The 12557-nt window shown below is 43.2% G+C and overlaps 1 protein-coding gene across 1 annotated transcript in view; it reads right to left on the bottom strand.

Moving 5' to 3' along the window:
* GLDN (gliomedin) overlaps window positions 1–12238 on the bottom strand; it is a 58817-nt gene extending 46579 nt beyond the window's left edge. The window contains exon 1 of the mRNA XM_058737738.1: window positions 11593–12238. Within this exon, the coding sequence (XP_058593721.1) occupies window positions 11593–11955 (363 nt within the window). The 5' untranslated portion in view covers window positions 11956–12238. The remainder of the gene's footprint in view (window positions 1–11592) is intronic.
* Window positions 12239–12557: the final 319 nt, after the last annotated feature.

Raw genomic sequence — 12557 nt, forward strand, 5'->3', positions numbered from 1 at the left:
GAGGACAGGGATTTGTATGCTTCATTCATACTGTCTCTCATGCACCCACAATAGTGCCTGGGACATAGTAGTTGCTCAGTAACCACATATCGAATGAATGAATCTCTGACAGGTGGAGCAGGCCTCTAAGTCTTACCAATACCATCTCCTATTTGGTGGCTAGCATGAATTCTGAGGAAAGAATTTAAAAAATGCTCTAGGACCCACCTTCAAAACTCTTAGCAGGACAAGAAACCAGATTCAGAAACTGACAGATACTTCACTTTAGATTTGTACTTGTTGAGTTGTGGATGAATTCTTCAGTAAAGAGGTATTCATCAACTACCTCACTAGAGGCACAGCGAAGAATGGTGAGATGTATTTAAGGAGACAAGGTGCCCAAAGGTGACAAATTGGAGACCAAAACTGTACACAGAGTTTTAGTTTGTGTGATACAGACAAATAAGTGCAGAAGGAGTTAGGAAAGAAAGAGATGAGTGTTTTGAAGTGAGCTGAGAATCACTTGTCTCCTCCTGGTCTCTAATGGAGTTTTCTGAAGCATGAATGTTGCTAGAATAATCTTTCACCAACTGTTAATAACAATATTTTGTGCTCACATTGTTCCCTTCAACAAGCATCTTCAGGTAATTTCTGATTTTTATCTAAGCATTCTTATCCTTACCTTATAGTCAGAAAAGTATACATAAACCATAGCAAGTAACTTGTCCAGTGTTGGGAAATGGACAAAGAATTAAACCATTATCTCAAAACTCTGCCCTGTGGCATTCTTTGTACATAGCAAAAACATTTGTGAAGATGTTTTGTCAACCAGCTCTTTGCTCAGCCCCCTCCTCCCTCCTCCTTGTTTCAGGGAATAGCTGTAAGTGGTTACTCCAGAAAACATTTGGAGAAGGTCCTTAAGGGTGAGATGCTCACCCAAAAAATAATTATTGATGCATTTAGCATAAGAACACTTGCTGATTGGGACCACTGGTCTGAAAAACATGCTGTTCTGGGGCACCTGGGTGGCTCAGTCGAGTGAGCGTCTGACTTCGGCTCAGGTCATGATCTTGCATTTCACAAGTTTGAGCCCTGCATTGGGCTGTGCTGACAGCTCAGAGCCTGGAGCCTGCTTTGGATTCCATGTCCCCCTCTCTCTCTGCCTCCTCCAGTTCATACTCTCTCAATAATAAATAAAACATTAAAAAAATTTTTCTTGAAAAACATGCTGTTCTTATGGGGTTCAAAAAGATTTGGTCAATGAAGGAATGAATGAGTTCACATTGGACATGAATAAAGATATTTGTAAATTATGCTTCATATAATGAAATTCCCTAAATACACACACACACACACACACACACACACACACACACACACACACACACATATATATTTTCCTTTTGGATCCAGTAACCAGCAAAACAACTATCTGGGAAACAGCATTCTTTCTAGAGATCTGTGTGTTCCCCTAATCACCTGAGATTCCAAACTTTAGAGTCATCCTAGAATCTGCCCTTTCTCTGGCAAATTCTGTTGATTCAATCTGTATTGTTTTTATTACAAGGTGTCAAAATTCCCTGAAGCACGGAAAGGAAGTATTTGAGAAATACTGAAATATCAGTAATAATAAGCTAACAGGTTTATTAACTTGTATACACCATGCTAAAGAGTTTACATGAATTATTGAATTGAATGTGACACCTAAGATACACACTGCTATCATTGCCTTCTTAAGGATGAGAGAACTGAGGCACAGAGAGGTTGAGTGAGCTGTCAAAGGTCACACACCTCAAAGGGAGTCAGGAGTAAACACAGTATGATTCTAGCACTCAATCTAAAGGTTTTGGGTCTGCCTATTACTTTTCAGACTTGTGAAGACCTCTCTCTCACAGAGAAGACAAGAGTTCTTCGAAGCAGGATGTTCTCCTTTCTCTGAATACTCTTTTCTTCCTCAGTTTTCCTTCCCTTCCCCCCACCCCAACCTTTTCATCTCATATTCAGTCTCAAAACACATTCAGCATCCTCACTTCTAAATTAACCTGCTTCAGTGTTTCCTCAATCCTGCCAGTGATGACACCATCCTTCTCAGTATTGGATGGATCTAGACTAAATGGTTCCTTTCTCTTTATTATATCCAATTAGTTACCAGTTCAATTCATTCTTCTGTCTTGGTATTTGTAGGACATATATCTTCTTCTCCATTTCTGATGCCACCACCTTAGCCAGACATGAATCATTTCTTGCCTGGACTAAGGCAATAACTTCCTAATTTTCTTCTTGCCTCTGGTCTCTTTCCTGCCTTTCCTGCATTGCACTACCAGACCAGTGCTACAGAATGACTTTCTTCATGACTCCTTCCTGATAAAGGGTCTACAATGCTCCCAATTGCCCATCAGATTCAGACTCAACTTCTCAAAAGTGTAAATTCAAGCAATTCCACCCCATCCCCCCAGCCCAAACTCCCCAGTGCAGCAAGACCTCCTTGGTTCCTTGCTCTTCCAGCCTGGTACCATTTTCATTCCAGTCCCTTGAGCTTGGCTTAAGTTATTATCTGCCCTTGGAGTGATTTGACCTCCTTGCCTGCCCAAATCTTACCAGCCCTATATTGCTCACTTCACATTCTGTTTCCTCCATGATAACTTCCTTCATCACCTTAGTGAGAATTGATTTCTCTCTTCTTGACTGCCCCAATGCTAATCACACAGCTAGCTCACTGTAAAGGATTTTTGTCTAAAGGTCTCCCTGTTCAGAGGGATTAATTCTAAGGTCCTCAAGTTTTGCCTAGAGGCATATTCCACCCTCAAGTAAAAATGATTCCAGACTCCAATACTCACACATTAGGTTACTGAAAAACCAGGGAATAATTTGGAGTAGGAGTTCATCATTTAACTTGGATATAGTTGTCCACAATTTTTTCCCAAGTACTTCACAGTTTTTATACATACAGCTCAGGCAGGGTCTCCAAAGTTTCCAGCACTTTGCTAAGTACAGGAAACTTTCTGAATGGCAGATGAAAGGGTTACTCTATTGCACTCAGAACAAACTCCACAAATTGCATCTTGAATGATATTTAGTTGGCCTTGTTGTTTTAACTCTACCCTTAAGTGAAGAAAATTGTGTCTTGAACTTCAGTTAAACTAGAAGTAAATTATATCTACTTAAAATATAGAGCTGTTAAAACCCAAAGAGCTACATAAAAGCAACTGATGGGCTGAAAAATGCTCCCTTTGTAGCAGAATCACAACCTAAAAGCTTCAGCTTATTTCACACAACGTGACCTTTAGTCTGTAGATAAAATGCATGTAAATTAAGCTTGAATGTCAACTAGATTTGGCCAAGGATTTCTTTTTCAGGGGCAAGGGGGTAAGTTTGAGGAATGCAGAGAAAAAAAATTTTTTTTCTCAGATAAGTATGTTTTATCAGATATAAAACCTGTTCTGATAGTTCCTACATAGTTAGTCATATCCTGGAGAACATGAGACCCCTAAGAAGTAAACTGTTCTTCTTTCTTAGAAGTTGTTTTGCTCTACCTTTTACTGTCATTTTCTCAATTTTCCAAATGAAAGCATCCAAAGCACTTTTTAGGACTGTGACCAACAGTAACCAGTAGAAGTTAAAATCAGCTAAGCCAATTAGAAAGGGGGTCAAGATGACTTCCTCTTCATGGTTGTCAAACCTTGTCATCAGTGGCCATGCAGAAGGGGTGAGGGCCCAGTAAATCCTGACCTGCTCAAGAAGCCCTGTCAGCGTATTAAGCTCACTCTGTTTTATTTTTACAAGATGATTTAGGTTGGTATGATGTCAATCTAGGTGTCAAGAGGCCAAATATTATCCCAAAGCAGCAGCTGACAGAAGTACCTACGGATAGGCAACTTGGCATTCTGAAGGAATTGGTGATAAAGAATAAACCCAGAAATAAGATGCTGAGAGCATGGGGCAAGAAGGGCTAATGATAAAGTAATAATGAAAAATCTTCATAACAGTAACAATGAATAGCTATTGGGAACCTGGCTATACCAGGCGCTACACTTTATCTACATCATTTCCCTTAAATCTCCTAAGAACAAGATAAGGTGCATGCTATTATCGCAGTCTTACAGATGAGCAAACTGAAGTTTGGAGAAGTTAATGTGAGGAATAGGCCCACTGACCTGATCAAAGGAGGGACACAGAGACTCGGAGCACAGTGAAGTGAGGCTTTAATCAACGTTCTTGTAAGAGCAGGTGCCTGATGGACAGGCACACTTGGGGCAGTTACAGCAGACAATTTATCTCCTAGCATGCAAGTCCCTCCCCTGGTTCCTCATTGGCTGAGTACTACAGAGGTTAGAGCCTTACCTAGAAGTCACCTATGCCCATGTAAGGCAAAAAGTAGTCTGATTGGAACAAATGTACATTCCCTCAGGTGACACTTTCATTCTCTCCTCCCTTTGTTCTTTGGCTCATGCTCATTGCAAAGTCCCTGCAAATAAGCCCATAAAAATAAGCCCACAAAACAGAGAGGGGAAGAAGAACCAGGAAGTAAGGTGTCTAAAGGTTTGGGACGCCATTGTTGCAGCATCGGCCGGGGGTGGGGGTGGGGTAATGGGGGGGAAAGAGGGTTCATACATTTTTTCCAATAGGTTGTAAACCTACTGTTAACTAGACAGCACAGCTTTTATTTGGTATTTCCGAAAATGAATCATCTCCTTTACTTCTCACATTAAAAGACTTGCCCAAGGCGGCCCAGCTACAAGGCTGTGGGCCCAGAATGTGAATCTGTCTGACTCCCGGGGCCACACTGCTCACCACTACAACATACTCAGGGAAGCATGAGGGAGAGAGAATTTGGCTGGGAACCTGAAAGTGAGGAAAGAATCCTAGGTTACTCAAGTTAGGGTGGGCACACAGTGGCCAAAGGTGTAAGGACTACCATGTGATGGTGAGCCTGGACTAGCCATAGAGAGATCCTGGGACGAGAGCAATGGCAAAGATAAATAATCTCTTAGCAATGGAAGACTCCTACTCTAAGAAGTTGTTCTGGAACTTACCCAGAAAGGTCCTTCTTCTCAAGGATCTCTCAGCCTGTGGTCTATTGGGTCACTAAATGATGGGCTGGTTTGGGGGCTCTGCTGTCTCTCCAGAGTGGAGTGGTACTGTTCCAGGGGGGCATGTGCCTTTGAGTTCCAAAGGAAAACAATTCATTTTATCTCTGGCATAGAGGCAATAAAGGTTGAAGGAAAGGCAGGAAACAGAGAGAGTGGGCAATATATTAGGCCCCAGAAGTTCCATCCTGTTCAGGCTATAGCCTGCTATAGCTTAGCAGGCTTGTAACTGCTGCCCTCCCCTCTAACACGTTGGCTAGTAAGAGACTAAGAGCTTTTGAATAGCTCCAGGATCTGGGAGTGGTTCCAAATGGCTTAATGCCATTCACATGGTCAACACAACTGCCCTGTTCTCGGTGGGTCTAGATGCTCAGTCTTGGCCCACTTGGTTTTTACATATGTCCTTAGAGAATCGCGACAATTATGTATCTGCATTGAGTGTTTTATTTGCATGTGTGCAAAATGTGTTTTGACAAAGAAAGTGTCTGAAGGATGTAACTAAGGAGCTAGCTCTCACTTGTCTTCCTCAACATGGCATCATGAGTCAAGTTTACGGGTGTGTTTGCAGTATCAACTATGAGCATAGTTGTATTCCAACAAAACATTATTTATGATTAATGAAATTTGAATTTTACATAGTGTTTGTGTCATGTAATATCATTATTCTTTTGATTTTTTCCCCAACCATTTATACATGTAAAAATCTTACTTTGTGGGCTGTACAAAATCAAGTGACAAACTTGATTTGGTTACAGGGCATAGTTTGTTGATCCCTAGTCTAAATCCTCAGTTTGTTTTTGTTTTGAAGTTTATTTATTTATTTTCAGAGAGAGAGAGAGTACGAGTAGAGGAGGGGCAAAGAGGGAGAGAGAGAGAGAATCTGAAGCAGGGTCTGCACTGTCAGCACAGAGCTCCATGAGGGGACTTGTGAACTCATGAACTGTGAGATCATGACCTGAGCCCAAGTCAAGAGTTAGAAGCTTAACCGACTGAGCCACCCAGGCGCCCCTAAATCCTCAGCTTTTATATCACCTGGAAGTGATTCTCTCCAAGAAATAGGAAAGGGAGGTAAACCCTGGCACAGCCAAGTTAGGGCCTTCAAGGAAATATAGCATCCAATCAAACAGGAGCTCTGACTGTAGGTAATGTGATGTCCCCCTATAAACAAGATAATGTATAGACCCATAAAAGCGTACCTCATTACAGTCATCACAAAAAGCTCTGATTGTCATAATAATGCATTACATAGCTTAACACCGCTGGCATCTCCTCCTTGAGAACTATCCTCCAAACTGGAGCACATGCTTTTGAAAAGCCACAGTGACGGGAAATCTCCATCCACTGAAGGTGGAGTTGATTTTTAGAAAACAGCCAAAAAACAAAACAAAACCCAAACCAAACCAAACACACAAAGAAACCCATCTCCACTCAACCAACAATAACAGTGGCAGAGTTACCGCTATCCTTGCAGAACCAGGGTAGGAAATGAGTGGGGGAGGGGATGTGGTGGAGCGAAATAAAGCCATTTTTGTTTAAAACCACTCATGATTATAAGAAGAGACTGCTCAGAACTAAGCTCGGTAGTCCCAGCACGGCCCTTAACAATGTGAGTGTTGTTTGGCCAACGCACTCAGCCAGTTAAAAATATTTTTTTGGAATTTTTGTCAATATTTCAAAGCCAAGAGATTTCAAATAAAGAGTCAGATTTTTAAACTTCTCTTCAAAAAAAAATCAACAATCTTGCTCTTGTACAGCAACAATCATTGAGAGCCTCCCTTTAGACACAATGCATGAACTTCAGGCTGGCAAAATCTCTGCCACACCCTATTGTCCCCCAGTCCGGGGTCAGTGGCCATGTAGCCTTGTGGTTATGGTCTTTTTACTCACAATAGAGTAACACAATAATACGGTTCAAATGTCAAAATAATACACAAAGCTATACAGTGAAAGTCTCATTCCCATTTTATCCCCACTCTCCCTAAGTAAGTACCTTTGTTAGTATCTTCACTTATTTTTCTGCTTCTTCCTTATACAAGGTAATACAATATATATTTTTTTCTGCCTTGCTTTCTTCACTTAAAATATATCCCAAGGACTATTCCAATAATGGCACATAGAGAATTTCCTCATTCTCGTTTTATAGCTACCTATTCCAGTGGGTGCATAGGTTAGTTTATTTAACTAGTGCCGTACTGATGGGCACAGGTTGTTAACAAAAATATTTTGCTTTTACAAATATTCCACACTGCATATGTGCATATATCATTTCATAGAATATGAATATATCCTGAATATATAAAAATATATATATTTTTATATATTCAGGATAAATTCCCACAAGTGATATTTCTGGGTCACAGGGTAAATGTATTTGTAATGTTTTTAGGTATTGCCAAATTGCCTTCCATATGGGTCATACTAATTTGCAGTCCAAACAGCAATGCAAAAGCATGTCTATTTCTCTTTAGCTTCCCCAAGAGAATGTGTGGTCAGATGTTTGTAGTTTTGTCATTCTGACAGGTGAAAATTATGTTTCAGGACAGGTGTAATTTGCATTTTTAAGCTTAAACATCTTTTCTAACATGTTTACTTAGAAACATTTGTATTTCTTTTTCTGAGAACTGTGTTCCATTTTCCTATTGGATTCCTATGTTTGCTGATTTTCCTATTAAATTCTTGTGGTTTTTTTTTTCCTTATTAACTTATAGGAGTGCTATATATATTCAGAAGATTAGCCTTATATCTATGGTATGAGCTGCAATTTTTTTTCCAGTTTGTCATTTATCTTTTACATTTGTTTACGGGGTACATCTGCTTGTTTTTGTTGTTGTGTGTGCTTTTTAAATGCAGTTATATTTGTTTACTATTTGCTTCTGGCTTTCTAGTTGTTTAAAAGAAAGATTTTCTCCATTCCAACATTAAAAATGAATTTACCCTTCTTTTCCTCTAGTAGTTTTAGAGTTTCATTTTTTAAAAATGTAAATCTTCAACCATTTAGAGCTTCTTAGGGTGTTCATTGTGAGAAATAAAACCCTTTTCCTACCGGGGGCATGACCCTAGATTTTGGACAGGATGATGAAGCTACCAGAACACCAGTAAGTGTAAGACCTAGAGAATGGGATGAGAGAGCAGCCGATGGGGAAAGTGAGATGGGGGGCAGTGTGAAGTGGGGCGGGGACTAAACAGAGGCCGCATTTCCTGCATGAGTTCCTGGCAGATGGGTTCCCAATGCTGGTCTAGCTCAGTGGTACCCAGGCCCTTATGACTTTTCTCCAAAGTACCCAGTTGTTTTTAAGGATTTAATGCGTTTGGCTGTACCAAACTAACTGTTCTTAAGTAATGATTAGTTATGTTGCCCTTCCAACAACCAGTTTCTGGGCAGAATGTGCTAAGCAGGATTACCATGCTGAGCTGATATATACTCTCAGCCAAAAGCACAGAATTTGAAGTGCCAGTTAGCTTGAGGAGGCTCATCTTGGATAAATGAGCCTTTTTGAAATGCTGACATTAATCTGCCTACCACTTATTTTTTGTTCCTAGATCTCTAAGGACATGGAACCTCAGTGGAGTGGGGTGGCAGGGCGGAGGGGAACCTCTGATCTCATCCTCATTCAAAACCTCCTGGTGCTGTATAAAAGGGTGGGGGAAGGTATAGATTTCAACCATAACACTGTGCACAGTGACCTCCATGACGTATAAACAGTTCTCTTAGCAACTTAACTTTTTTTTTAATAGTTTTTAATGTTTATTTTTGAGAGAGAGAGACAGAGCACGAGCAGGTGAAGGGCAGAGAGAGAAGGAGACACAGATTCCTAAGCAGGTTCCAGGGCTTTGAGCTGTCAGTACAGAGCCTGACATGGGGCTTGAACTTATGAACCGTGAGATCGTGACCTGAGCTGAAGTCAGACGCTTACCAACTGAGCCACCCAGGTGCCTTTCTTAGCAACTTTTCTACTAGAGGTGCTTGTGAAAGTGCTTTTTAAAACACCATTTCCTCATGTAAATAATTCTCTGCTCTGAGAAAGGCAGAGAGTAAAAATGAGAAAAATTTGCAAAGATGAATGATAAGAATATTGCTAGAATAAACTAAAGGGCTTTCGGCAATAAAATTGGTTCCTCTGCTTGAAGCAGAGACCTCAAAAGAGACCTGGTGGAAGTGAGATGCTTAATGCTGCTCACTGTCATCAGGAAGGTATGCCAATATCCGGGCACCCCAGGCTGCACCTCTAACAATTAATTCAGAATCTCTGGTCATGGGATCCAGGCATCAGTCATGCTTAAAGCTCCCTATGTGATTTCAATGTGCAACCATCACTCTAGAACCATGCTATTCAAAGTGTGGTCCTCAAACCAGCAGCTTTGATATCAGCGGAAGCTTATGAGAAGTGCAGAATCTCAAGCCTGAAATTAGACCTTCTGAGTCAGAATCTGCATTTGAAAAAGATCATCAGGATATTCATGTGCATATTAAAGTAGAGAAGTGGTGTGGGCATCTGAGTGGCTCTTGATTTCAGCTCAGGTCTTGATCTCAAGGTTTGGTAGTGAGATGGAGCCCTGGCCCCTGGGCTCAGTGCTGAGAGCACACAGCCTGCTTATGATTCTCTCTCTCCCTCTTTCTCTGCCCCTCTCCTGCTCACTTATTTGTGCATGTACAAGCATTTTCTCTCTCTCTCTCTCTCTCTCTCTCTCTCTCTCTCTCTCAAAATAAATAAGTAAACACTAAAAAAATAAATAAGTAAAGTAGAGAAGCAGTGATCTAAAGCAGCTTTCTCAAAGTGGCCCCTGGACCCCTGTATCAAACTCACAAGGGGGTGGGAAGGTGGGGGAATGGGAATCAGAGGACTTCTTAAGGAAGACAATTCTGGGGATGATCATTTTATAAGTATGAGGGTGGGACCCTGGAATCTGCATTTTCGTGTGCTTCCAGGTTGACCCCTAGACTACTGCTTGAGAACTACTCCCAACCAGAAAGTCAGCAATATGACAGTTGCTTCCTCCTGACCTGCATGGAAATTCCCTCAATGACTCTATAAGGTCAAAGCATACCCATTACATGTGGTGGACGAGTTGGTGATAATCTATGAATGCTTCTCAGCCTGACAAATGTGATGTTTCTGCCCTCTGACCTATAACAGAGAAGGTGGTAGTAGCTAAATCTGGCTTTCAGGCTAACACAGAAATGGATCTCTCCATCCCGTTGGGTTAGTGACTGAACAGGCTGCAATACAGAAGCTTCTAGATTAAAAATATAAAATGTTGATGCTCAGATGCATCCTTCTTGAAGGGTTTCAAAAAACCCTCAAAATACATGGTAGGGAACCAAGGGAAAGAGTAAATTCCCCAAAGTGTGTCTATGTTTTCTTCATTTTAGAGAGGTCTTTTAAAAAATTTGCTTGGACGCAGATAGTTAAATGATGACATAGGTTTAAAAAAAAGAAGAAGAGGAAAAAGAAGTCAGGAATGGAAAAATTTGGTCTCTCTCAAAAGATGTATTGCAGTGTGTAATACTTCCATGTTGTAGTTGTAAAAGCATGTCTGCTCATATAAGATATTTAAAAGTTTCTATGATAACAGAAGCTTTAAGTGAGTTTATCTTCAAATACCTAGGATTCCGAAGTATGGCTCACTCTTGGGACGACAGAACTGAAATCTTTGTAATTATAAAATGAAACAAGACTCCTGTGGTTGTAAAGGATAATGAAATGGAATGGGGAACTGCAATGTGATCTGAATGTAATTGTTAGATAATTATTGAGTTGAAAACAGCAAAAGCAAAAAAACTTGAAACTGGAAAAAAAAGATTTTTGAGGCTTTGCTTTAAGTCCTTTTTTTTTTTTTTTTTAAAGAGCAGAGTTTCTTAAATCTTTTTGGGGGAGTGCAAATCGAATGAAAAGCTAGTGAAAATAATCTAATGCACTCTTCCTAGATGCACGGCCCCTTGAATGCACACTGGTAATTTCTGGAGTTCCATAGACCCGCTGGAGCCCACATTAGAACCTCAGCATTCACGGTGAATTTTAAGTAAATTTCTCTATATCAATCTTCCCATTTGGAATCGCTTTACCTAAGAGCAACTTTTTATGCATCAAGGTCCCAGGTGATTGATAAAATTAGAGTGGACTGTGTTCGCTTCAACCGATCTCTTGACGATGGTCCCAGGCCAGGTGAAAAGCCAGACCACTAGATGAAGCCAGGGAAAGAATCCTTTTATTGAAGAAGCCTGCGCCCTCAGAAAAGTCTTCCCCGTGCTGTTCGTGTTTTGTTCGAAGTAACGAAGGAAAGTAGGCTCTTAAAAACACTGCCTGCGCCCCTCATTTATCTGCCGACTCAAAGAAGGATGAGGAAACTGACCTCAGAGGGCTAAGGTGCTGGCCCAGGTGACATTCCCAGCCGTGCTCAAGCCCAGGGCCCTCTCTCGGCTCCTCGCCATCCATCCAAGGGAGCACAGGACCTCTGGGCCTCTCTCCCCGCGCTGCCCGCCGCCCACCCCGGCGGAGGCGCCACTGGGAGCCAAGCCCCCGCCTACCGGCACCATGGAGTAGGTCATCATCATCAGCATGTCGTGGCTCTCTGCGCGGATGTGCGGCGCGGGCTCCCCGCCGTGGCTGCGCTTATTGCGCGCGGCGCTTGCGGGGTCCGGGGGAGGAGCCGGCGCCTTGCGCCGCGCGCGACTCAACTCGGCCAAGAAGGAGCGCAGGGCGCTGTCCTCGCGCTGCTCCGGGCCCTGCTGAGCCTCCAGCGCCCGCACCGCCGCGCTCAGCCCGCGCCACTGGCACAGCGCGAACACCGTGCCAGCGGCATTGAGCGCCGAGAGCAGCGCCACCGCCGCCAGAACGCCCCGCAGGCCCCAGCCGGCGTCCCCGCGACCTCGCTCCGCGCCCCTGGCCATGCTCTGCGCTCCTCGGGCCGGGCAGGAATCGCCGCGGCCCGCCGGGCGGCCTTTATACGCCTCGGGCAAGCCGTGGGCTGGTGGCAGCGCCGCCGCCGCCGTGAGTCACGCTGCCCTTTGCTCAGGCTGGCGGGGCGGGTTGGGGACAGTAGTGGTGGCGCCTGAGCAGCCCGGAGGGACAGGCGGGTGAGAGAGGGAGAGGAGCTAGTGGAGACTGCAGGCTGGCAGAAAAAGGGTGGGCAGGACTCATGCTCCTGGTGCCTGGCCAAGAAAACCAGCAAACCCAGGTCTCCCTCCTTTTCTCACTGCCCTGCCCGTGGGCACTGCTGTGGCCCAGGCGGGAAGAGCGAGGGTCAGACTGAGGAGGAGGACAGGAATTCTTAAGGCTGGAGAAGTCACTGGATTCCACCCCCTCCCCCCCCCCCCCCCCCCCCGACCTCTCTGGAGAAAAGGATCAGCATGCCCAGAAGCCAAGGCATGTGACCATTGTCCCTAGGTTTGCTGCTGGGCAGCAAACCCAGGCTACCCATCATGTGGCCACTGAAGACCCCAGGAGATCTTTCCAAGGAAAGGGATGGATAGAAACAGGGAGACAGTTGGTA

The sequence above is a fragment of the Neofelis nebulosa genome, chromosome 7 (assembly GCF_028018385.1).
Source record: "Neofelis nebulosa isolate mNeoNeb1 chromosome 7, mNeoNeb1.pri, whole genome shotgun sequence".
Lineage (NCBI taxonomy): Eukaryota > Metazoa > Chordata > Mammalia > Carnivora > Felidae > Neofelis > Neofelis nebulosa.